General features: G+C 39.0%; 1 protein-coding gene across 1 annotated transcript in view; it reads right to left on the reverse strand.

The window, feature by feature from the left end:
- esyt2b (extended synaptotagmin-like protein 2b) overlaps positions 1 to 24,060 on the reverse strand; it is a 135,912-nt gene that overhangs the window by 50,280 nt on the left and 61,572 nt on the right. Inside the window, 2 exon segments of the mRNA XM_052016001.1 lie at positions 20,177 to 20,266; positions 21,075 to 21,147. Coding sequence (XP_051871961.1) covers positions 20,177 to 20,266; positions 21,075 to 21,147 — 163 coding nt within the window.

Raw genomic sequence — 24,060 nt, forward strand, 5'->3', positions numbered from 1 at the left:
CACATACGAATCATTTCACATCACAAGTGCATCAAGGTAGTATGAGGGAAAAGCAATTACAGAATGCAGAATAAAAATGTTAACAGTTACAGAGAAAGTGCTGTGCAGGTAGACGATAAGGTGCAAGGGACTTGATGAGGTAGATTGTTAGGTCAAGAGTTCATTTTTATCAAACAAGAGCTCCATTCAATAGTCTTATAACAGTGGGATAGAAGCTGTCCTTCTGCCTAGCAGTGAGCACTTTCAAGCTTTTGTATCTTCTGCCCAATGGAGGAGGGGAGAAGGGAGAATGTCTGGGGTGGGAGGGGTCTTTGATTATGCTGGCTGGTTATTGAGGCAGCGGGAAGTGTAGACAGAGTCCATGGGGGGAGAGGGGGGTATGTTTTTCATGGACTGAGCTGTGTCCACAACTCTCTGCAACTTCTTGCAGTCTTGGGCAGAGCAGTTGCCATACCAAGCTGTGATGCATCAGGATAGGATGCTTTCTGTGGTGCATCTATAAAAATTGGTGAGGGGCAATTGAGACATGCTGAATTTCCTTAGCCTTCTGAGGAGGTAGAGGCACTGGTGTGCTTTCTTGGCCATGGAGTCAATGTGGTAGGACCAGGATAAGCGTTTGGTGATGTTTACACCTCAGAACTTGAAGCTCTCATCCATCTCCACCTCAGCACTCTTGATACAAATAGGGGCAGGTACTCTGGCCTGCTTCCTGAAGTCAATGACCAGCTCTTGTTTTGCTGATACTGAAAAATCTGTCATTGCCCAGCCATTACTCATAGACTGACCAGTAACAGTCCACTGTGGTAGTGAATTAAGTTCCAGGCAAATTTTAAAAATAGCTGGAATGCAAATTCCTAGAAATTTAGGGATCATGGCAACTGTATCATTCCAATAATATATTGTGCAAAAATCTGTAGCTATGTCAGAATTTCTAAACACCTAATTAAGATTATCAGTGTACTAGATTACATTGGTTCTACATCTGGGTTGGCCACATACATTCACAGGAAACTACCTACAGCCGAAACGAGAAGCTGTGGGTGCTGCAGTCATTAACACTTCTCCACAGTACGAGAGCAGTGAATTATCTATGGCTTCCACACAACAGACCTGACAGCGTTGGTGATTTGTACATTCTAACCACATTTCCCAAAAGCTGCAGAAAACCAGAAGAGATTTAATGCAGTTTCCTACAAGATAAAGTGGCTGCTGCATGGAATAAAAAATTGACTGAAAGAGAAATAGTGCAAAAAATAATCAGAATAAATGGAGAGAATAATAATAATGCATCGTACTCCATCAGGAAGAGGTCTGTAGGAATAATTTTGACAGCAAAGAAAAACCCTAAGAAAGCAACTGGTAACATGGTTTACAAAAAGATACAATTTGATTCAGTTGAGAAAAGAAGAGAAAATCCACTGCCTAGAAAAACATTTTAAAAAAATGAAATTTCATTCACTCAATCAATGCAAGTTGATGGTTTTGCCATTATTTCCTGATTTTAGTCATAAACTACAAAAGAACACTGCTTCAGGTTCAAAAAGGAAGCTGAAAAAATCTATCCCAAGGATGATGAACATAAGAAAGCTCCGGGGAGTGTATTAGAAAAATTCAAAAGGAGGCTGTATGACTATTTGGCAAGCACAGCACTTTATAGGTGGGTGTAACATTTGATATATTCCAGACTCTTAACATCAAACGTGAACAAAATACTCACAGAAGGCACTAAAATCCTCCCAGAAATAGTGGAGGACTTTAGATTTAGAGCAAATAAACAGCTCAAAAAAGCATCAGTTAAAAAATATTGGATTAGATAAATTTATGGCATTGACATTTGATAAATCCCCAGGACCTGATGACCTGCACTTCAAGATTTGGGAACATAAATGGCGATGGGAACAGTGGATAAACTGGTTGTCGCCTTCCAAAATTCTGTAGATTCTTTACCGAATGATATAAAGGTAACCTCACTAATGAAGAAAGGAGGGAGGTAATCTTTTGGAGGTTGTAACCAGCAGACTAAATAAAGGGCAAGTCAATTGATGAGATACATTTGGAATTTCAGATACTATAATTATAAAACAAAATTGGAGTGGAGGAGTTTGAGGGGGATCTGATAGAGGTATACAAAATTATGAGGGGCACAGATAGGGTAGGCAGCGAGAAACTTTTCCCCATGGCATGTCTAAAACTAGATGGCATAGGCTTAAGGTAAGGTACAAGTAGTTTAGAGGAGAACAGAGGAAGAATTTTGAACCCAGAGGATGGTTGGAATCTGGAACGCTTTGCCTGAGTGGGGGATGGAGGTAGATACTCTCACAACATGTGACATACATCTAGAAGACTAGAAGCTGAGTTGAATGGCTGAGGCAGGAATGCAGACCAAATGCTGGTAAATGGAATCAGTACAGATGGGTACTCGATGGCTGGCATGGATATGATGGGCTAAGAGCCTGTTTCTATGCTGTATGACTTTGACTGTGAGCAAATAGCATAGGGAATAAAATCTGCCGTGAACCAAGGAATGCTTAATGGACAGAAAAAAAAAATGAGTGAGGGAATAAACAGGTCATTCTCAAAATGAAAGGCTGTGCCAAATTGAATTCCATGAGAATTAGTGCTGGGCTCCGAGATGTTCACAATCTATATTAATGATTTGGTTGAGATGATTATGTGTAATATATCCAAGTTTACTGATAATACAAAGCTAGCTGACAGTGTGGGCATCAAGGAGGGAACCAAGAAGCTTCCAGCATGTGTAACTGTGGGGATGGGCAGGAAAAACAGACATGATTAGGAACGTAGCCAGAATTGAAGATTGAGAACACAAGTAGGTTTGCAGCTGGAGTCAGGGATAGGGCCAAGTAGGAGGCTGGGCTCTCAGACTGTAGATTGGAACCAAATGCATGAGCCCAAGACTGAGAATGGGCAAGCAGGCAAGAGGAGGCATGGCGGTATACAAAATTATGAGGGGCACAGATAGGGTAGGCAGTGAGAAACTTTTCACCATGGCATGTCTAAAACTAGATGGCATAGGTTTAAGGTAAGGTACAAGAGGTTTAGAGGAGAATAGAGGAAGAATTTTGAACCCAGAGGATGGTTGGAATCTGAAATGCTTTGCCTGTGAGCAAGGGCTCCTGTGCTAGTGCCCACATGTATGCACACAAGTCAGCAAGTGAGTGAGTGCTTGTCAAGAGGCACCTGCTTGTACAAGGATTAATACCCTTGGTGTGGTGTCCAGCTGTCTCGATCTTCCTTGCCACTGGATCAAGACCTTGCTTTGTGAAGTCCACATGGTAGCTGATGTTCAATGGCTACCCACAAACAATTTCCACTACATAATATGAAATTCAGGATCCAGCATGACAGGATGTTCATGAATAATTCCATCAGCAACAGACAGAAACTTTGCTCTGCTGTCATAGCTCAGGAAGTCTGGTTCTTTGCCAATGACATACCAAGCAAGATACAACTGGCATGATATGGTCAATCTGAAGAACAAGGCAGTGGGCATCTTCAGCTCCAGGGGCAAATCTGAAGATGAAGTTTTCATGAAACAAGCTTCACCATCAAGAATAAGCTACTGCCTCATCTCAGCGACTTCTCCTGCAGAATTTGTGAAGGACCTATTCCCCTAGTAGAGAGGACAATAATTGGTAGTCAAAGGCTTAATTGGTAAAAGGATTAGTGGAGAATTGAGAATTTATTTTCCCAACTAACAACTGAAAGAGAATCTCAATCTCCCCGACTGAAAAGGTGGTAGAGGCAGAAACTCTGACATTTTAGGAAGTACTTGGAGCTTAGAGCTGCTCCTATTTCCTATGTTCTAGATGTGCTGTAACCTACAAAGTGACTAACCAAGAGCTGGGACATGGGATTAGGCTGAAAGAGGGCACTGACACAACAGGCTGAAATGTTTATCTATGTGATTCTATGCATCTAAAAATTAACAAATGTTGGCAGAAGGCAAACTTAATATTTATTTACCTTCCTGTTTACCAACAGTCCTGTGTCTGACAAAATATTTTCTAGATTTTCCACTCTGTTTATGAGAAGGAATTCAGAAATAGGAGAAAGGTTCAAAATGTTAAATGCCACATACTTTGGTGTTACCACGCTCGAGAAAATTTCCATAAGCTAAACAAGCTATTGGGCAACTAATAAGGTTAGTTTTGGCTGCTTGTTCTAACTTTTATGACAATAATCTCAATGCCATATCACCCATGTTATGTTCCCAGTTACATGCCACTGGAGGAGACCAGTAGGGGGTGGGGGGAAGATGTGGAGGAAATAAAAATCAACACCATCTCCTTCAGGAGCTCCTGATTAAGACACAACTTAGAAAATTTTAAGAGTACTGAAAATACTCAACAATTCATGATTATTCAAGGTGGAAGACCAGCAAATCAGGATGGTATTGAAGCTGAGGATGTGGGAGCACACAAAAAGCCTCCATAAGTGACAGGAGTGCACCAGCTCACAAAACACTCATCCTGCCATCCAATCAACCACTTTCTGCCCCATTTGCGGAAGGCTCACATCGACATCACTGGCCACCTCAGAACCCACAAAGTTGGAGTGAAAGCCAATTATGCTCAATCCTAAGGGACTGCCTGATAGATTAATATAATTTACTCTGAGCATCACAGTATTATATTGCCATATTTACAGCACTTATACAAGGTTATCACATTTTTCCTTTTACCTTGCTATTGCTTAATGGTGTACGAGTTCTTCATACATTTTTGTTACTTCCTTGGAGTCCTGAAGCAACATGAAGTCAGGGATGGGGGCTTGAATGTATGTTGTCATTTTAGTTGGTTTTAACAATGTCTCTCTACACCTTTAGCGTGGATATAATAGGAGGAATTAGATCAGAAATTAACTCTGACTTTGTGGGAAGCATAGAGTACCGCACCTTCCCAAAGGATAGGAAATAATTTTAGAAATCAAGTGTATGCAATTTAGTGGAAACTGGTCACTAATCATAATATAATGCGACCAATCACAAGCAATTCATGTGCAAGATCATCCACTATGGTTGCGCAGTAATTCTTGACATTACAGAAGGGTAGCTTGTGCAGTGAGGTTTGTCCAGTTTCATCATTCCCCATACAACATGTTCCCAAGTGGAGTTTGGAAAGTTCAATTATCCCCATTTAAGGTATTCTCAGGCAAATACAGATGAAGATTTGACCACAAAATGCATTTTGAACTTATTCTGCCTGCAACTGCTGATAACTTCATCATAATCTTATATGGCAATATTAAACAACATACTGTTAAGAATTCCTGCTGTATGAATCAGTTCCAGACCGTCATTTTTACTGGAAAGAGACGAAAGTCAAATAGCATCCTGTGCTGCAGTCTTTGCCAAATTCCACAACATCCAACTGAGAAGGTTTTAGTCTCAGGGGAGATAAACCACAAATTAAACACTTTAATTAAGCTTTCTTTGACTTTAGATCTAGTTTTAAAATCTTCTGAAATTGAGCTGCTTTACCCTTGTAACAGATATTAACTCCAATAAATAATTACATACAAAGGTTATCTCAGAAAAAAGTATTACCTGGTATATGCAAGAGAACAGAGCCATTCTGATGATATAAACCACAATTAGTCAGCACAAGTAATTTTTAAAAGACTGTTCTACTCAGACACTGAACAGCATACTTAAATTCATTAAAGAACCCAGGAGATGCTGGAAATCGCAACAAAAACCAGAAATACCAAAAACACTCATCAAGCAGTATCGGTTCAAAAAAGTGGACAACTTCTAGACATTACAAGGGTGTTCTAATTTGAACCGTACTTGAAATGTAAACTGGCTTGTTCTATTTCAAGATACTAGCTAACTGACCCGTTACTTCTGTCCTTTCTGCCAAGTTTTAATCAGCCATTTTTTATTCCACATATTATATAATAACAACTATCTTCATTCTATTTTCTTCCACGTAGTTTGAAGACATATGGAGTCCGTTGGAAGATTATCAAATACTTTGCATGCGTTATTTATTAATCTATTACTATTGAGAAACAGATTTCCTGGTTCATTTCTAAAACCTGATCACATCTCTGTGCAAAGATCAATTTTCTATTATGAAGGGCATATTACTGCTGATAAAACTTCAACACAAAACATTGTTTTAAGCAATTTTTAAGCATAATTCCCCCAACAACTGCTCCATTAAACAGCAGTGAAAAAGACCTGTAAATTTAATTGGCCATTGCAACAAAACAGAATATAGCAAAATGCCGAAGTTTACAGATAATAGATCTGAAAACTAAAATACATGACTGACATCCTTCAGCTTAAAATATTTGAGTCCTCTGGTTAACAAGTTTCTCCTCTATCAGCACCCCAAGGTTAAACACTTTTCAGCCACAAGTACCGCTCTCCCCAACATCAAGGACACCTACAAGAGGCGACATCTCAGGAAGGCAGAATCCGTCATCAGGGATGCCCACCATCCAGGCCATGCCCTCTTCTCAATGCTGCCATTGAGCAGGAGGTGCAGGAGCCTGAAGACCCACACCTCAAGGTTCAACTTCAACTTATGCCCCACTGCCATCAGGTTCTTAAACCAACATGCAAAACCTCAGACAATATTTCTTTTTCTCTCAACTTGCACCAGTGTCATTGTGTTTATTTTGTTGTCAAGTTATGCATATAGTTTATATTAACTTAACTTGAAGTTTAGGTTAAAGTATGTTTGTAATGTACTATATTGCTGCTGCAAAAAGCTAATTCTCATGGCACTTATACCTTGTGTATGTATGCCTATGACAATAAACTTGAACTTAGTTCAAGATTCCCATTAAGCTGCTTAGCAGGACGCCCAATTAATTGACTAAAAGGTCTAGCTTAAGAGCCAGCAGTACAACATTGAGAAGTGTAAAGCATTCTCTCTGCATTCCTGTGACTCAGCATTCAAAGCTTCTCTTTGCAGCACCTGTGGCATTCTGCCACAAGACAACTCCGAGACCCTGGAGGAGCAACGTGAAACTGCATGATTAAGTATCATTAATGTTTGATGGAAATAACGGATTCCCTTTTTAACAAGTCTATTTATAGAAACTAATGTTGCTTTTAGAGTATTACAAGGCATTTGTTATGAAGATGTCCCTGTATTCCATGCTCCTGGCAAAGTAAATATACTAATAATTAATAAAGGATTGTTATGCCAGTTCCCCATTATAAGAGCAACTTTAAATTGCTTAATGTACATATCAGGATACTGAAATTTAGATGCTCTAACAGCAATCCATCAGGGAGAATAATTTGATGAGAGAAAGTCAACTTAATAATACAAAAGAAAATCAGGCTGAATATCCTGATGTGGAGATGTGAATAATGAAACACTGGCAAGAAAATAGATTGGAGGCTAAGATTACAGGTAATCCAAAACTTTTCTTTAAGCACTTAGGAATAAAAGGCCTGCCAATGAACCAATGGGGCAATTAAGGATCAATATGGAGATCTACTGATGGAAGCAGAAGGCCTGGCTTAGATACTAATCAGTACTTTGCATCAGTATTTGACATTTTTGAAAATGGTTGACACGAAAACTGGTTATACCAAATGACCCAAAAAAGGAAGTAGTAAAAAGATGTATGCTACTTTTAAAAGGGGATAGGTCACCAGAACCAGATTGAGATGCATCACAGACTGCCAAGTGAAATACGAACACAAACTACAGAACTACTCACCACAATCCATCAAAGCTTAGATAAAGGATTTGTGTTAAAGGATCAGAGGATTTCAAATGTTCCAATTTGTTCAAAAAAGGACAGAAAGATGAACTTGGCAAGACAAGGCAGTCAGTTTTACGGCTTTAGAACAAGCAAACAGTCACGTGAACAAGAGCCAAGTGATACAGAAGAACCAGCACTGACTTAATGAGAGTTTGTTGATGAGATAACAGAATGGGTGGATGGAGAAAGTATAATTGCTTTTGTTTATATGTAGCCCAAGAGATAAAAGGTTAATTTGCAGCACAGCTGTGAGGTTGGGGAAGAAATAGAATTGTCGTATTTAGCCTGGAGGGAGGCATACAATGAAGTTCTTAAGTACTCAATCTGCTTCTGTTTTTGGTATGCCTGGAGATATAGGACACATCTTCAAACTTTGCAGATGGCACAAATCTTTTAAGTAATTCAAGTGAAAGACAGTAGTAGGCTATAAGATAGACAGACACAGGCTAATGAAATAAGCAGATATTTGACATCCAAAACTGAATGTAAAAAAATCAAGAAAGAAGAATGAGGAGAAATATAGACCCTAAATTGTACAAATGGGGGACATGGGACATGAATATTTGTTGGTAGCAGGACCATGAAAAGCATAGAGCATTCTGGGCTTGCTTTAAGTTGAAAAAAGTTTACAAGCCAGAAAAGCATTCACCAGTCCCAGTTAGAGTACTTTGTGTTGTAAGGACACAAAAGGTTTAGAAAGGGAAGGAAGAGTTTTTTTTGGAATGTTTTGGAAATGAAGTATTACAGTTACATTGACAGACTGCAGAATCTGGCCTTGTTCCATTTGAAAAAGGGACAGCTAAACTGAGATACTGTATATTAAGGGCAAAAGTATAGCTGGTGAGAGAGCAGGTCTGCTTAAGGATCAGTCTGGTAATCTATGTGTGGGACCATGGGAAATGGGTGAAGTCTTAAATTAATACTTCTTGTCTGTATTTATCTTGGAGAAGGAAATGGAAGCAAGTGAGTTCAGGGGAGGGAACAGTGATACTGGTAATTGGTTTATTACTGTCATATGTATCAAGATACAGGGAAAAGCTTCTGTTTGCCTGCCATCCAGACAAATCATTCCACACTTCAGCACATCAAGGTAGTCCAAAACGGAAAACAATAACAGAATGCAAAACAGTGTTACAGTTACAGAGAAAATGCAATGCAGGCAGACAAATAAGATGCAAGGGCCATACAAGGGAGATTGAGAGATCAGGAGTTCATCTTAATTGTAGAAGGAGTCCATTCAAGAGTCTTGTACAACAGGATAGAAGCTGTCCTTGAGCTTGGTGCATCTTCTGCCCGATGGAAGGGGGGAAAAAAAGAGAATGACCGGGGTGAGTGGAGTCTTTGACTATGTTAGCTGCTTTACCAAGGTAGTGGGAAGTCCTGGAGAATAGCAACATTTCAAAAGGTCTTGAAATTCATAAAAGGAGGGGAAATCCCTGGGGGATCATCAAGTGCATCCTAGAATGTTATTGGAAGCAAGGGAGGAGATTGCTGGGGCCTTAGCAGAGATTTATGCATCTTCATTAGCCACAGGTGAGGTACCAGAAGACTGGAGAATGGCTAATGTTGTGCCTTTACTTAAGAAGGGCAGCAAGGATAAGCCAGGGAACTACAGACCAGTGAGCCTTACATCGTGGTGGGAAAGTTATTGGAAGAGATTCTGAGGGATAGGATTTATTTGCATTTGGAAAGGTAATAAGTGATTGTGGCTTTGTGCTTAGGAAATCATGTCTCACAAATTTGATTTGACTTTTTTTTTTGAAGAGGGGAGGGCGGTAGAAGTTGTTTTAGCAAAGCCCCAGATGGGCTAGAATGTTAGAACATAGGAGATCAAGGCCGAGCAGCAAATTGGATACAAAATTTGTTTGATGGTAGTTGACAAAGGATGGTAGTGGAGGGTTGTTTTTTTAAGATCAGAGGCCTGTGATCAGTGCTGTTCTGCAGGGATCAGTACTGGGTCCTTTGCTGCTTGTCATATGTATCAATGACTTGGATGAGGATGTGGATGGCATGATTAGCAAGTTTGCAGATGACACAAAAATTGGTGGGCAGTGAAGAGGTTGTTTGAGGTTACAATAGGATATAGATCAACTGGGAAAGGGGACAAGAGAATGGCTGACAGAGTTTGACTCTGACTGGGAAGATAAACCACAGTGAATGGGGAGTGGCCCTGGGGAGTGTTGTTGAACAGTGGGACATTGGGGTACAAGTACATAATTCCCTGAAACTGACAACACAGGTAGATAGGGTCATGAGGAAGGCATATACCATGCTTGTCTTCATCAGCTGAGGCAGCGAGTACGAGAGTTGGGATGTCATGTTACAATTATACAAAACATTGATTAGGCTGCACTTAGAGTACTGTATGCAGTTCTGGTCACCACACTATGATTATGCTGGAGAGGGGGCAGAAAAGATCTTGGCTGGATTGGCAGTCTCTAGATACAAGGAGAGATTGGAGAGGCTGGGTCTGTTTTCTTTAAAGCAAAGGAGGCTGAGAGGTGACAAGATCAAGGTATATAAAATTATAGGAGGCATAAATAGGGTAGATAATCAGATTCTGTTTCTCATGGTAGGGATGTGTAAAACCATAGAACACTACAGCACAGAAAAACAGGCCATTTGACTCTCCTAGTCTGTGCCGATATGTTATTCAGCTAGTCCCACTTACCTGCACCCAGTCCGTAACCCTCCAGACCTCTCCTGTCCACGTATCTATCCAATTTATTCTTAAAACTCAAGAGTGAGCCCGCATTTACTACATCAGATGGCAGCCCCTTCCATACTCCCACCACTGAGTGAAGAAGTTCCCCCTAAACCTTTCCCCTTTCACCATAAAGCCATGTCCTCTCGTACTTATCTCTCCTAATCTAGGTGGAAAGAGCCCACTCGCATTAACTGTCCACGCCGCTCATAATTTTGTAAACCTCTATCAAATCTCCCCTCATTCCTCTAGGCTCCAAGGAATAAAGTCCTAACCTGTTCAATCTTTCCCTGTAACTCAACTCCTGAAGACCAGGCAACATTCCAGTAAATCTCCTCTGTACTCTTTCAATCTTACTGATATCCTTCCTATAGTTAGGTGACCAGAACCGCACACAATACTCCAAATTTGGCCTCGCCAATGACTTATACAACCTCACCATAACATCCCAACTCCTATACTCAATACTTTGATTTATGAATGCCAGGATGCCAAAAGCCTTTTTTACAACCCTGTCTACCTGTGATGCCACTTTCAGGGAATTATGTATCTGAACTCCCAGATCCCTGTGTTCCTCTGCACTCCTCAGTGCCCTACCATTTACTGTGTATAAGGGGGCATAGGTTTAAAGGTGAGAGGGAGGAGGTTTAAAGGGGATCTGAGGGGTAAATTTTTCATGCAGAATATCTGGAATGAGCTGCCAGAGGAGGTGGTGGAGGCAAGAACAGTAACAGCATTTAAGAGGCATCTGGACAGTTACTTGAATGAGCAGGGCATTGAGGGATATGGAATTAATGCAGGCGAGTGGGATTAGTATAGATAGGCACGACGGCCGGGATATACTCCATGGGCCAAAGGGCCTGCTTCTATCCTGTAGGACTCTGATAGGAAGTGTTTAAAAATCATTTAAATTACCAGAATGGTAATCCAGAGATTCAAACCAGCAATCCCGAGTTGAAATCCCACCACAGCAGCTCTGGAATTCATATTAAGTTAATAATCCAGCATTAGAAAAATGACCCAATCATTGACTAAGTAACAAAATAGATAATCATTTCCAAACGGTTGAAATGTAAATAGAATGTAAAAGGTAAATCAGCAGAAGAACCAGATGCAACACGAGGAAAAACCAGTAGCAACATCCTCACAACTAATCATGATTTAAAAAGGTACCAAGTCAGGACAAGCACAAAGTCACAAGACACTGCAGAGATTGGAATCTGGAGCAAAATCAGAGTTCTTCCACCAAGTTGTTTTTTTGCTCCAGGACAATGACTGACTCTGCATTAATTAGGACCAACTGGCTCAGGGGTAACCAATAAACCAGAAGACTGTAGGATAAAGACCAAGTTTTCGATCCTATAATGTGAATATAGGAAAATCAGTAAAATAACCATCAGATTCCACCTTGTTCAGCCCTTTGCCTCTTCTACCTATCACCTCCCAGCTTCTCACATCATTCCCCCTCACCTGGATTCACCTATCACCCGCCAGCTTGTGCTCCACCCCCTGCCCCCCAACCTTTTATTCTGGCTTCTGCCCTCTTTCTTTCCAGTCCTAATGAAGGGTTTCAGCCCAAAATATCGACCGTTGATTTCCCTCCATGGATCCTGCCTGACCTGCTGAGTTCCTCCAGCATTTTGTGTGTGGCTCCAGATTTCCAGCAGTCTCTGCGTCAGTAAAATAACTAGCAAGTACAGCTTTGTTCAAGACAACATTTTTGAGAAAATTATAAATCTATCAGGCATTGTTCCTTTTCACTGGGAAAAGTTGTATAAATATCATATATTTTATATTATATATACACACACACTTATACACACACCTATTTATTTATCTATCTATTTTATATAAAATGAAACTACAACTTGAATTTTTTTTTAAAAACTGATGATACACTGCTGTGGACTACCAACAGTTGAATAACAAACCACAAAAATGTACAAACTTTTATTTTCAGTATTTGCTACTTTTTAGAAATTGGTATTTTTTTCCACCAACAGTGTACATGAGATTTTCATTACTATCTCTTAGGCAGAGTGTGTTGTGAATACTACTCTCCTGGATCTTTTATGTTAAAAGTTTGAATTTAAGTAAAGATAATCTTGAATTTTAAACAGCTTTTTTTAAATTATTGAATCTGTTATGAGAAATTCATTCAATGGCATTTTATTTTCAATCAATACTGCATCAAAATACCTTACTAGTTACGCTAGACTTTTTCATGGTTTTGCAATAATTGATGTTAAGTGTTTACATCTGGTGCTTCGAAGTTCATTTGCAACTGAGTAGCATGTTTTGTTGAAGCAAGAACTCAAAAAAAAACTTGGAAGGAACAAGCCACTCATAGCAATTCATTTGAAAACAATTATTTTTCCTTAAATATTTCATTTGAAAATCAGGGAAAATACAAATTTACAAATTAAACTGAAATACAGTGGAGATAAACATTATTTTTCAGTCATGGAATGAGTTAACTTGCATTACTAAGCATGAGGGCAGGGAGCATTCAGTACATGCATAAAACAATAAGACAAGCCAAGGAAGAAATAGTGGGTATTCTGGAATCCCTAGTGACTACTAGGGTGAATGTTTACATGAAGGAAGTTTGGCATGTCCCCCTTGACAGTCACCAACTTTTATCGATGCACCACAGAAAGCGTCCTATCCAGATGCATGACGGCTTGGTACGGCAACTGCTCTGCCCGGGACCGCAAGAAACTGCAGAGAGTTGTGGACAGAGGCCAGCACATCATGGAAACCAGCCTCCCCTCCATGGACTCTGTCTATACTTCTCACTACCTCTGTAAAGCAGCCAGCATAAAAGACCCCACCCACCCCAGACATTCTCTCTCCTCCCCTCTCCCATCAGACAGAAGGTGCAAAAGTTTGCGAGCACATACCACCAGGCTCAAGGACAGCTTCTATCCCACTATTAAAAGACTATTGAACAGTTCCCTATAAGATCTTGAACTCACCATCTACCTCATTATGACCTTGCACCTTATTACCTACCTGCACTGCACTTTCTCTGTAGCTGTAACATTTTACTCTGCATTCTGTATTGTTTTACCTTGTACTACCTCAATGCACTTTGTAATGAATTAGTCTGTATGAACAGTATGCAAGACAAGACCATTCCAATTCCAACAATGCCTGGACTTCCGAGTCCATTGTAATTAGCACCTGTGAAGAGACTGTTGGCTTCTCTGCCAGAAGATATCAGGAGATCCAGGAGCAGACCACCAACACAAGGAGCTCTTACATTCTATCATGTTATTTTCTCTCCCTTGAGACAACTCCACAGCCAACTGAAGGACAAGGTCCAATTAAAAGTTAGCAACCCAGAGAACAGATGGTGAGTGGAAAGAGTACAGGAGATGCAACAATCACCAATTATCAAAGTGTGTGGAGCTTTCCCACACTGTCAAAACCATCTATGGACCAAACACACAAAAGCACACCCCACTTCTTACTGAAAGCTAGGAATAGAGGAGACCAACGCAAGGCAGTCAATGCTCACTGTAATGGGTACTTCAAAGAATCCCACAATGAAAAAAATCTCTCCTTGATATGAGTATCCTTGACTAAGTCTCACAGCATGCCAACCGGTCCAGTCATGCTGCTACCTTAATTTAATAAGATGCTGAAAAGCCCAAATACCAATTGAAAAGCAACTATATCACTCTGAAGATCCAAAACATGGCAGAGATGAACTTCAGAACCAAATGCACAGCCTCGTCTCCCATATTTGGGAAAAGGACGACACCAAGAGCTTGAGAGGCTAAGAATGGGGACAAATCTGAAAATGGTAATTACAGAGAGCATTCCCTGCTCTCTGCCATAGTCATCACAATGGTTGCCCTTAACCACATTTACCCAGTGTACTGTAAATCGATGAATGATGTTTAGGTAATTTTTATTCTGGAGTAGAGACAACAAAGATTCAACAGTTTTCCATTTATCCTATGAATTAACTCCACTCCAGCAGGACACATATTCAAAGTGAAATACAGCATTGTGGCACAGCAGATTGAGAAGTGGTTTGGTACAATGACATAACCTTGGTTGACTCTAGTCTACACTGGGATGAGGTCTGTGATAAACCCCTTTGTTAGGATTGCAATTGCGCATCAGAGAGATTGAATGATAACACATTTCTGAGGTCAGCCAGATCAGAGGAGGATTCCCACATTCCCTCTGGTTTGAGACAAAGGCTTGCATGAAATTGAAAAAGGCCATACATCATGTTGACATTGATCTCTACAATTTTTTTTGGATCCGTCATGTGGTGAAGATCCAATCCTTTGCATCTTATGAATCCACATAGAGCTCAAGGAAGAGCTCTTGAGCCACTGGGAGGCAGAAGTTGGTGAGAATCCTTTTGGTTGTCAGTGGAGAGACCCCTGAATAATACCCCAATCCAATGCATTTCCTTTCTTAAAGATGGTCACCACTGCAATACTCAACCAGCTCCAATGTGCAGGTCCACATGCATGTTGCCAGGCTCCCAAAACAAGCATTGTTCCAAGCTTTGTCATGGCTTGACTTCTGAGAGGTCAGACAATATGGCTCAAGAACATTCTCAGCTTCCTTGAAAAAAAAATGCAGCATCCATACCATATCATGGAAATCCCTGGCCCGTTACTGCTCAAAGTGGAGAAAAAGCATAAGAAAATACTAAGTGTTCAGTTTCTATGACAGGAGCACCCTAAGGCTATGTGCAAATAGCAAGAAGAGCATACCACTTCCCAAACAACCCACCCACCCTTTCAAGCACCACCTGTGGCAGTATGTGTACCCACAATAGGTTTCTTCAGACATTCCAAAATCCACAGAACTGGAGAGAAAGTCAAATTGACCCTCAAAGACTGCCCAAGAATTCAACATACAACTTGTAACATCCCAAAATGAATTTCCCATTTTGAAAACTCTTTTGGTAACCGAAGACTCCCTCTCCGCCCTCAGAAAATTGAGCAAGTTTGATGGTGCTCCCACTCTCTCTCCAAGACCTCACTTGGGTCACTTAATACATCACTTAAGCTCCAAATAATAAATAAAATTATTTCTCAAATATTCACACCACAAGATACAAAACTATTAGAGCTACACAAGCAATTACTTCATAGTCCACAATTTGCCAATTATTTTGTAAACAACCTCATTTTTATTTCACTGCAGCACATGCTGAAAACAGAATTCTGGGTAGGGCATAATCCTCTCAGAAGTCTGCTGATTTGATTTCAAATGGAGGCTCATAACTGAAATAGATGCATAATACCCACATATTTAACAATATCTGCTAATGAGGTTCAAGAAAGAATGACTGTGCAAGGAAAATAAAGCAGAGAATTCTGGCTAATCAATTACATGTTGAAGTAATAAACTTGTCAGCACAAAATTAACTAGTTGGGCAATTGGGACAGGCACTGGAAGCAAAGCAGGTTTTAGTTGTGCCAAGCATTTTCATCATTACTAGCACTGCAACAAGGTAAATCAATGGCATGACTGTGATATAGCTTGTTTGACATACTAGAAGTCAGTAATTACAGAATGACCTGAAATCTCTACAGATAGATTTTCCTTCTACATCTTTCTTCCCTTCCCTCTTTCCCTTCCTGAAGGTGTTGACTCAATGTTGTGTATAAAACTATAAATACTGCATATCCGACAGCCTTGAGCTTGATCATAGCCTCGAGCTTGATCATAGCCTCATCCACGCAGTTTGGTCATACTCAGTCTTTCTGGAGAACGTGAGCAGAGGTATAGTGTCCTAGCTTTTGTACAAAATATGGCCTTCCAGGTACCTCACTAAACCAGAGATTCAATTATGTTTTTCTCATGAAGAGGCTAAAGGAAGGTCAGAAGATATCATAAACATTAAACAGTAGTTTAAAAAAGCAAATGGTGAAAGACTTCTTCTGATTGTTGAACATGTCACATGAGAACACAAGGATCAAGATAATAAAGTAAGTATGTTATGGGAATTTGGGAATATTTTCATGTTGAGTATTATTAGAATATGGAATCACATAATGTGGTTATTATACAAAAATAAAAAGGCAAGATTAAAAATCACAAAGAATAAAGATGATGGAACAGTTTTGTAGTTCCATCTGCTGAATACCAAGGTATTCAGTGTATTGTAACACAATTAAAGAAACAGATACCAGACATCATGGAGGGAGCTTTAAAATAATTCTGAGTGGATGATCAACAATGAGGTGAATAGGCTTCATTGATCTGCAATGCTCTCAGGAAAGTTAGAAGACAACCCCGAAACTAGGCCAAGTATGTAATACAGATGGCAAAGTACTAAGAATCTGCTTTCACTCACATTTTTTGCCCCCCAGACAGAACACCAATTTTGGTTCTGTATCTGTATCATTATTCCTTCAGAGCATGTATCATCACAAATAAAGGCATCACCATGTGGCTGGTACAGTCAACAAAAAGAACCAGACCAACTCCATGAGATTATTTTGTCAGAGAAATAAAAGATGCAGGATTTCAATTAATATCCATGAAGACATTGCAGTCAAAATGTACGAGGTACTCTGTAGCCTTGAAATAAGTAATTTTCTCCTTGACAGTAGTCTCTTGTAGTTTTCCCCACCACTAATAGTAGACCTATTGGCTTGTAGTTACCAGATTTATCTATTGCCATCTGGGATCAGTCTGACCACATAAAACATGGTAAGTTCTAAACCAGACCCAAACAGGTCACTGGGGCTGCAGCCACTTGATTCACAGAGAGTGAATTAGCAGCGCTGCAGAATGAGACCATGGTAACCATAATCAAATCATGGACCAGATAACAAATCATTGCCCAATGTACAAATTTGATGCTGACATTATGGAAATACATTTCCCCGTCAATACCATTAGAATGGTGAAATAATGTTAGGTTGAATATATAATTAAAAAGCTAAAGACTGCATTTGCTGGAACTCTAAAATAAAATCCTAGAAATACTCAATACAGCATCTGCTATTTTAGAGAAGAACAGCTAATGTTTCAGGTTAATGACTTTTTATCAGACCTTTGACAAAAGGTTATCATCTGAAAAGCTAACTGTCTCTAACCTTCAATGCTGCCCGACCTGCTGAGTGAGTAATTCCAGCATTTTTTTTTATTGCAGATATATAATTGTTGCTCCAAGTCAGCCGTATGAAAGAAGAAATCTCCCCTTTTCACGCAGATTAAAAATTGTTAATAGCTTCTCCACCACCCCTTTGCATCTATTTTTAGTCTATATCAATACATCTCCATCGTACCTCCTCTACTGTTTCATTAATGTCATGTTCTGTAGACTCAGATGAAAGTACTCATTCTGTAATTCATTTCACACCCTTTGTTCCCCCATCAACCCACCATTGTTTTAACTATTCTTTTGCTTTTTATGCTTATGAAAGTTTTGGGTTTCCATCTATAAAACTTTTATCCTCAATCCCTCGTTTCCCCTGTTACAACTTCCCCTATGGTCTCTGTATTTACAAAAACAAAAGCAATAGCAAGATACAGCAGATGCTGAAAATCTTAAATAAAAAGAGTCGTCATTTTAAACAGTGTTTCCAATTGATGAACTTTTATCACAACACTACATTAAGCTTAGATTCCCATTGTATTCTGCACCTGATGTTCATCAACTTCCTGTTCTTTTTTTAATTTTGACCTCTACTTCCTTTGACATCCAGAGAAATCTAATTTTAGGTGCCCCAGTTTCCTCCTAATGGGAGCATGCTTGGTTGTACCTTAACTAACTCTAGTTTAAAGGCTTTTCATTTGCTAATTTACAGATTTCCACTGCAGTTACTAAATCTCTTCATAATTCACCATCTCTTTTCCAAATATAAGACTGTTGTAATTTTTCCTGGTAGAAATATTAGATCCAAAATTATGATCCATTGGTGTATACCATTAAACTAAAAGCAGATTAGACCACATTTCTATAACAAAATAGAATTAAAGGAATTGCTATGGATTGCACAAGCCCAGCTGCTGCTGGTATTACTAAGCAATAGCTCAGTCAATTGTCAACACCCTCATCTCTGCATTAAAAGGTTTTGGGCTTAAGACTAAGCAAATGCTCATCTGTCTGTTCTGCTAAACTCAAAACTATAAAAGAGGAGATTGTTCCCCTGGAGTCCTGGCCAACATTAGTCTATCAAGCACTCATCCAAAATGTTCAGGGCTTTAGGGTGAAAGGGGAAAGGTTTAGGGGGAACATTAGGGGGAACTTCTTCACTCAAAGAGTGGTGGGAGTATGGAATGGGCTACCATCTGATGTAGTGAATGCGGGCTCACTCGAGTTTTAAGAATAAATTGGATAGATACATGGACGGGAGAGGTCTGGAGGGTTAAGGGCTGGGTGCAGGTAAATGGGACTAGCAGAATACAGTTTTGGCACAGACTAGAAGGGCCAAATGGCCTGTTTTCTGTGCTGTCATGTTCTATGGTTCATATTATTACTTGTTGGATTTATTATGCCCCAAATGGCTCTCAAATTTGCCTGTCATCGTACTTCACTTTATTTAAGTGTGACAAATACGGAAGAAAATAAAAGAGTAAATACCATTAAGAAAGGCTGCGCTGAAATGCCCATATCTACATTGTAATCTCTATGTATTTATGTCTTTTTTATAATATATATTAAAATGGATTAGGGTCCTGAATTTTCCACTCCATTTCATTTACTTAAATGCTGTATACCCATTGCATATATCAAAACAACAAAATTACTCAATTATTTAATTCCCCAGTTTCATGATTGATGTGTCACTTGCTTTAAATGCACTCACAGCTAATCATGGGCAAAGTGCCTAAATTTAGGAATGCCAAGTATTTGAAAAGAATACTTAAATAGCTTAGGAAATCATTTTCAGTAAAGAACTTAACATGGATAACACTGAAACATTGGGCAACATCAGAGAATGCTGCATTGCAGACATAAGGAATGAAGTCCAAGTGTAAGCCAATGATTTAGAGTCATACAGCAAGGAAGTAGGCCCCTCGGCCCAACTTGTCCATGCAGACCAAGTTGTCTACCTGAGCTAGTCCCATTTGCTTGTGTTTGGTCCACGTCCCTCTCAACCTTTCCTATTCATGTACCTAGCCAAACCTAATTTTAAACATTGTAATTGTACCCACCCCTACTACTTCCTCTTGCAGTTCATTCCACATACCCACCACCCTGTGTGAAAAGGCTGTCCCTTGGGTCTATTTTAAATTCCTCTCCTCTTACTTTAAACCTATGCCCTCTAGTTTTAGATTCCCCTACCCTGGGAAAAAGACTGACCACTCACCAAATCCATTTCTCTGCCCAAGACATTTAATTTACTTTTCCCTCTCTGACACACTTAAATGTTCTTTTTCCACCAAAACAGAATTACCTCATTCCAACTGAAAGATTTTAAAGATTGCTTCAAGAAATCTTTGTGACAGATTTTCAAATCCATAAAGCCATTTTCAGTTCTACCTTTATAATAATCTTATATTTGTGTCCTATTGTGGTCTAACTATTGGAAGCTGTTACTACTTCAAGCATAACCACTCAAACCAAAGACCTTGTAAAAGTTACTTAAACAACTTATACACCATGCTATTGTGCAGATGTGAGAATGTGCAATGAACAATGCCTAGCATCGAAAGTAACACTTATGTTAAATCACCAAGTTGACCACAAATTTAGCTCTAGGAGTTGATAGCTACACTCACAGGTCTGCGAAGAAAGAAGAGTGTTACTGCTCCAACCAGTGGCATGTCGCCAATAAGGGGCTCCAGAATTACTCGAAGTGTGCCATTCATCTGCAAATATATTAATAAAGATCATATTTCAGAAAAGACAGTATTTTCACAAATTAATGAATACCTAAATTGTGCTCATTACAAACCACAGGTAACCAGAATTTTCATCAAGATTTTTTAACCACTTAAATCACTGGGTTATAATGCCAAATATGTTCCAAAAACTGCCTCACTTACATATTTATATTTGAGCAAGGAAGACAACATTTTACAGGAAATTCAGCTCAAGTAGACACTCATGATCTGTTTAAAAATATTACAAACAAAACATTGAGAGGACAAAGCACTAATGAGGAAGGCTTCACAAATGAGAAAACAAAGGAATCTTACAGTCATCTTAAGCATTTCTGGTACAATTAGAAATAAGTGGAAAATCTAATCCTCAACACCTATAATTTTGTCTCTTTTTACAATTCCAGGCAATAGACAGCTCCAGTTATCAGGAGTAATGTTTTCTGATATACCAGAAATAATCTTCAGTAATCTACTAAAAACTTAAAAATGTGGATGAGAATGCCATTTAAGCAATTAAGGCCATTCCTCTTACAAATCATGATCTATTTCACCATAGACCCTGCACCCTTGCCACATTCAGGAAGAAATGACTAATCCTCAATCATGCAAAGTTCCACAATATTGATCTTTTCTCCATGCCTCTCCATCCTGGCACAAGTGAAGGCCAAATCCTGCTTCGTGTGTGCATAAAACCAGTCCAAAGCTGTTAATCTCTCCCAAAAATTATCCAATATTATTTATATTTCAAAAAAGCTCCTGAAACAATTGGAATCATGGAGAATAAGACACCCACCTGGATGCCTTTCACACCAGCTCTGCAAAAGTACCTTTTGATCTCAATGTCTATATCGCAGTTTCCAACATAGCTGAGAAAATAAAGAAAATACAGTGTACTACCAATATGCCAAAGGTGTTTTTTGTTAAATCAAATATCAGTCTTAAAGTCTGCTGGAAAGTTCAGGATGTTAATGCAAACATGAAGCAATGCAGACACTTCAACCCCAACAGGAATATCCTACTGTAGGAACAAATAATGAAAATGATTCTCAGTAGGGAAAAAACAGATTTCAGGAGTTCTGTACAAATATTCTCTATTCCATGAATGTGAACAAACCCACAGATTTTTTTTTTAAATTTTAGAGTACAATGCATGTGCATAGATTGAACAAGCAAGTCAATATTAGCTCCCACAGAATGAGAACATTACACAAATGGCAATTTTACCAATTATAACTTTATTTTTAGATCACGTTTTTAAATTCAGATGTGACCACGACTTCTCGTACAATTCTTGAGGATTTTATGAATAGTGTAGAAATGCATGTGTGCACAATATTTTTATATATCACAGCATCAGTAAGTTGGAGATAAATGAGATACAAGTGTTACGGACTCAGTGAAAGTCCCTTTAAGATAGAGAGTGTGTGTGTATGTGTGTGTGGGGCGTGCTTACGTCAATAGAAGATAAAGGACGTAATGATGTTGTTGAAGAAGTAAGAAGAAGAAGAAAGAGAGAGAGAGAAGGGAGAGAGACACCAGCCTGCTTGTTTTCTCTATCGATGGATGAGAAACAATAACTGTGTTTGCCACTGAAATCCATGTATGGAAGTTGGAAGTAATCCGGTGGAGTTCACTTTGTTGCTGACCTGTAGAAGGAAACAGGTATTTGTGTGTGGACGACCACAGTTCGGATGCTTTTCGGGGTGAGGAAGTCACTACCGAGTAAACACTGGAGTGTCGTTTGGGTTCCATCGTGGAACATTTGGATTTCGTATGTACTCTCTCTATGTTTTTCTACATCTACATCTTATCTTCAGACAACGGTGGTTGTTGAAGAAGCCCTTGCTCATGTTTCACCTTATGGCTTGCGGAACTGAACTTTAAGAACCATTCCGGAACTGGGAGTTTTGGACTTTGTCACACACACACACACACACACGAAGAGTTTAGTTTTGGGGTTAACGTTCGAGGTTTAACATTTTTGAATTCTAACATACTAACATTTTTACTTTTATTTTACGTATTATCATAAGTAGTGATTAATAAAATAGTTTTTAACACTGAATCATGCTCAGTGTGTTTCTTTTGTTGCTGGTTTGTGACACAAGAGGCTGTAGTTGCTGGGATCTGGAGAAAAAGAAACTGCAGGAGGAATTCAGCAGGTCAGGCAGCATCTTTGAAGGTAAAGGGATAGTTGATGTTTGGGGTCAAGACCCTGCATCTGGTTGGAGAAAAAAGGTCCATTCTAACCCCCATCTCAAAGTGCTTTTCACTGCACTATAGTGCTATTCTGCACAACTGTCCTGGCATTCCAACTTATTTCCAAAATGTCTCTAAAGACTCATTTGTGAATTACCCTTCCACCCCTTGTAGAGAAAATACTTTGCTTACCAGCACTCTGGAAAACACAATAAAAGTTATGAAACGTGAGAGAAAGACAAACCCACATTTATGTTGTTCTACCAAAAAAAAATCACAGCAGAGAAATGCTGAACATTACAGCTGATCAACCAAGTTACAGGTGGTGACATCTGAATAAATCTATGGCTCTCATGCATCTAGATTCAGAGCTGTAGAACAAAGTCAAAACCACTGACTTCAACTTCTCTTAAAACTTCAATTACTTTGTTGGCTCTGAAAGCTATGACCAGCACCATTGGAGGAAAAAAATGCATTCAACATTGTAATTCACTTTTGCAATGAAAATGATTTATTTACCCTGACCTTTGTTCTAGGAAAGCTCAATAAATAAAAAGATCTGCAGCTATTATACTACAGATTTGACGATCACTTAAAATTTGCTGATGAAGGAAATAACCCAACCAGTAAAGTAAAAGCACATAAATATAGACCCTCACTTCAAGATTGAAGTATAACATTAAAATGCAGTTTTGGCAGCATAACAAAACATGTTTGTGTTGCAGCTAATTATAAAAGTGGAAGGTATAGCAATATAATGCAACAAACTTGAACGAGTGGTTTGGCTATGTGACAATTGTAGATAGTTCATACCATTAGGCTAGACAGACACTTCCCTGAAATCTAATTGTTTTTAAAAAACACAATATTATGAGGTTCAGGGTTGAAATATCCATTGGTGCACAAATCTACATCAAAATGATTCTACATCAGCATGCTTTCCAGTTATAAAACACAAAGAACATGATATTCTTTTTACAATAAAGTGGAATACAGATCAGGAATTTGCAAATAATGGCTACAGCATCTTTTAACTGTAAATTTATTTTAAAAATGTAATGTGTTATCTAAAGATTTTTTGTCTCACTAGTAATAAGTAACTGGAACAAAATTAAAATACTGCAGACTAAACAATACAATTCTGGTGAAATGTCATCCACCTGAAACTTCTAACTTTGTTTCTAAACACAGCCCGACCCATCAGGTATTCTCAGCATTTTCTGCTTTTATTTATAATGCTTTGGATGTTGGAAGCTGAAATAACAGGAGAACAAGTCAGAAACAAAGCACAGATTAGACAGCATCTATGGAGAAAGGAACAAAGCCCATCAGATTGACGTTATGCCTGGCTATACTTTAAAAAGGGAATTAATTGCATCTCGGTGCATTATTTCAAGCAATAAATGGGTCATGTCCAACTTAAATAACATGTCCAGTCTGTGACCTTCACAAAATGCAAGAGCAAAACTCCAGAATACCTCAGGAAAACCTTAATACTCAGTTTAAAAATCATTACAGTAGTGAGTTTGTTTTTAATGTTGAAAATTGAATTAGAATGAAGAGAACTGACTGAAGTGTTT

This window comes from Pristis pectinata, chromosome 5 (assembly GCF_009764475.1).
Source record: "Pristis pectinata isolate sPriPec2 chromosome 5, sPriPec2.1.pri, whole genome shotgun sequence".
NCBI lineage: Eukaryota > Metazoa > Chordata > Chondrichthyes > Rhinopristiformes > Pristidae > Pristis > Pristis pectinata.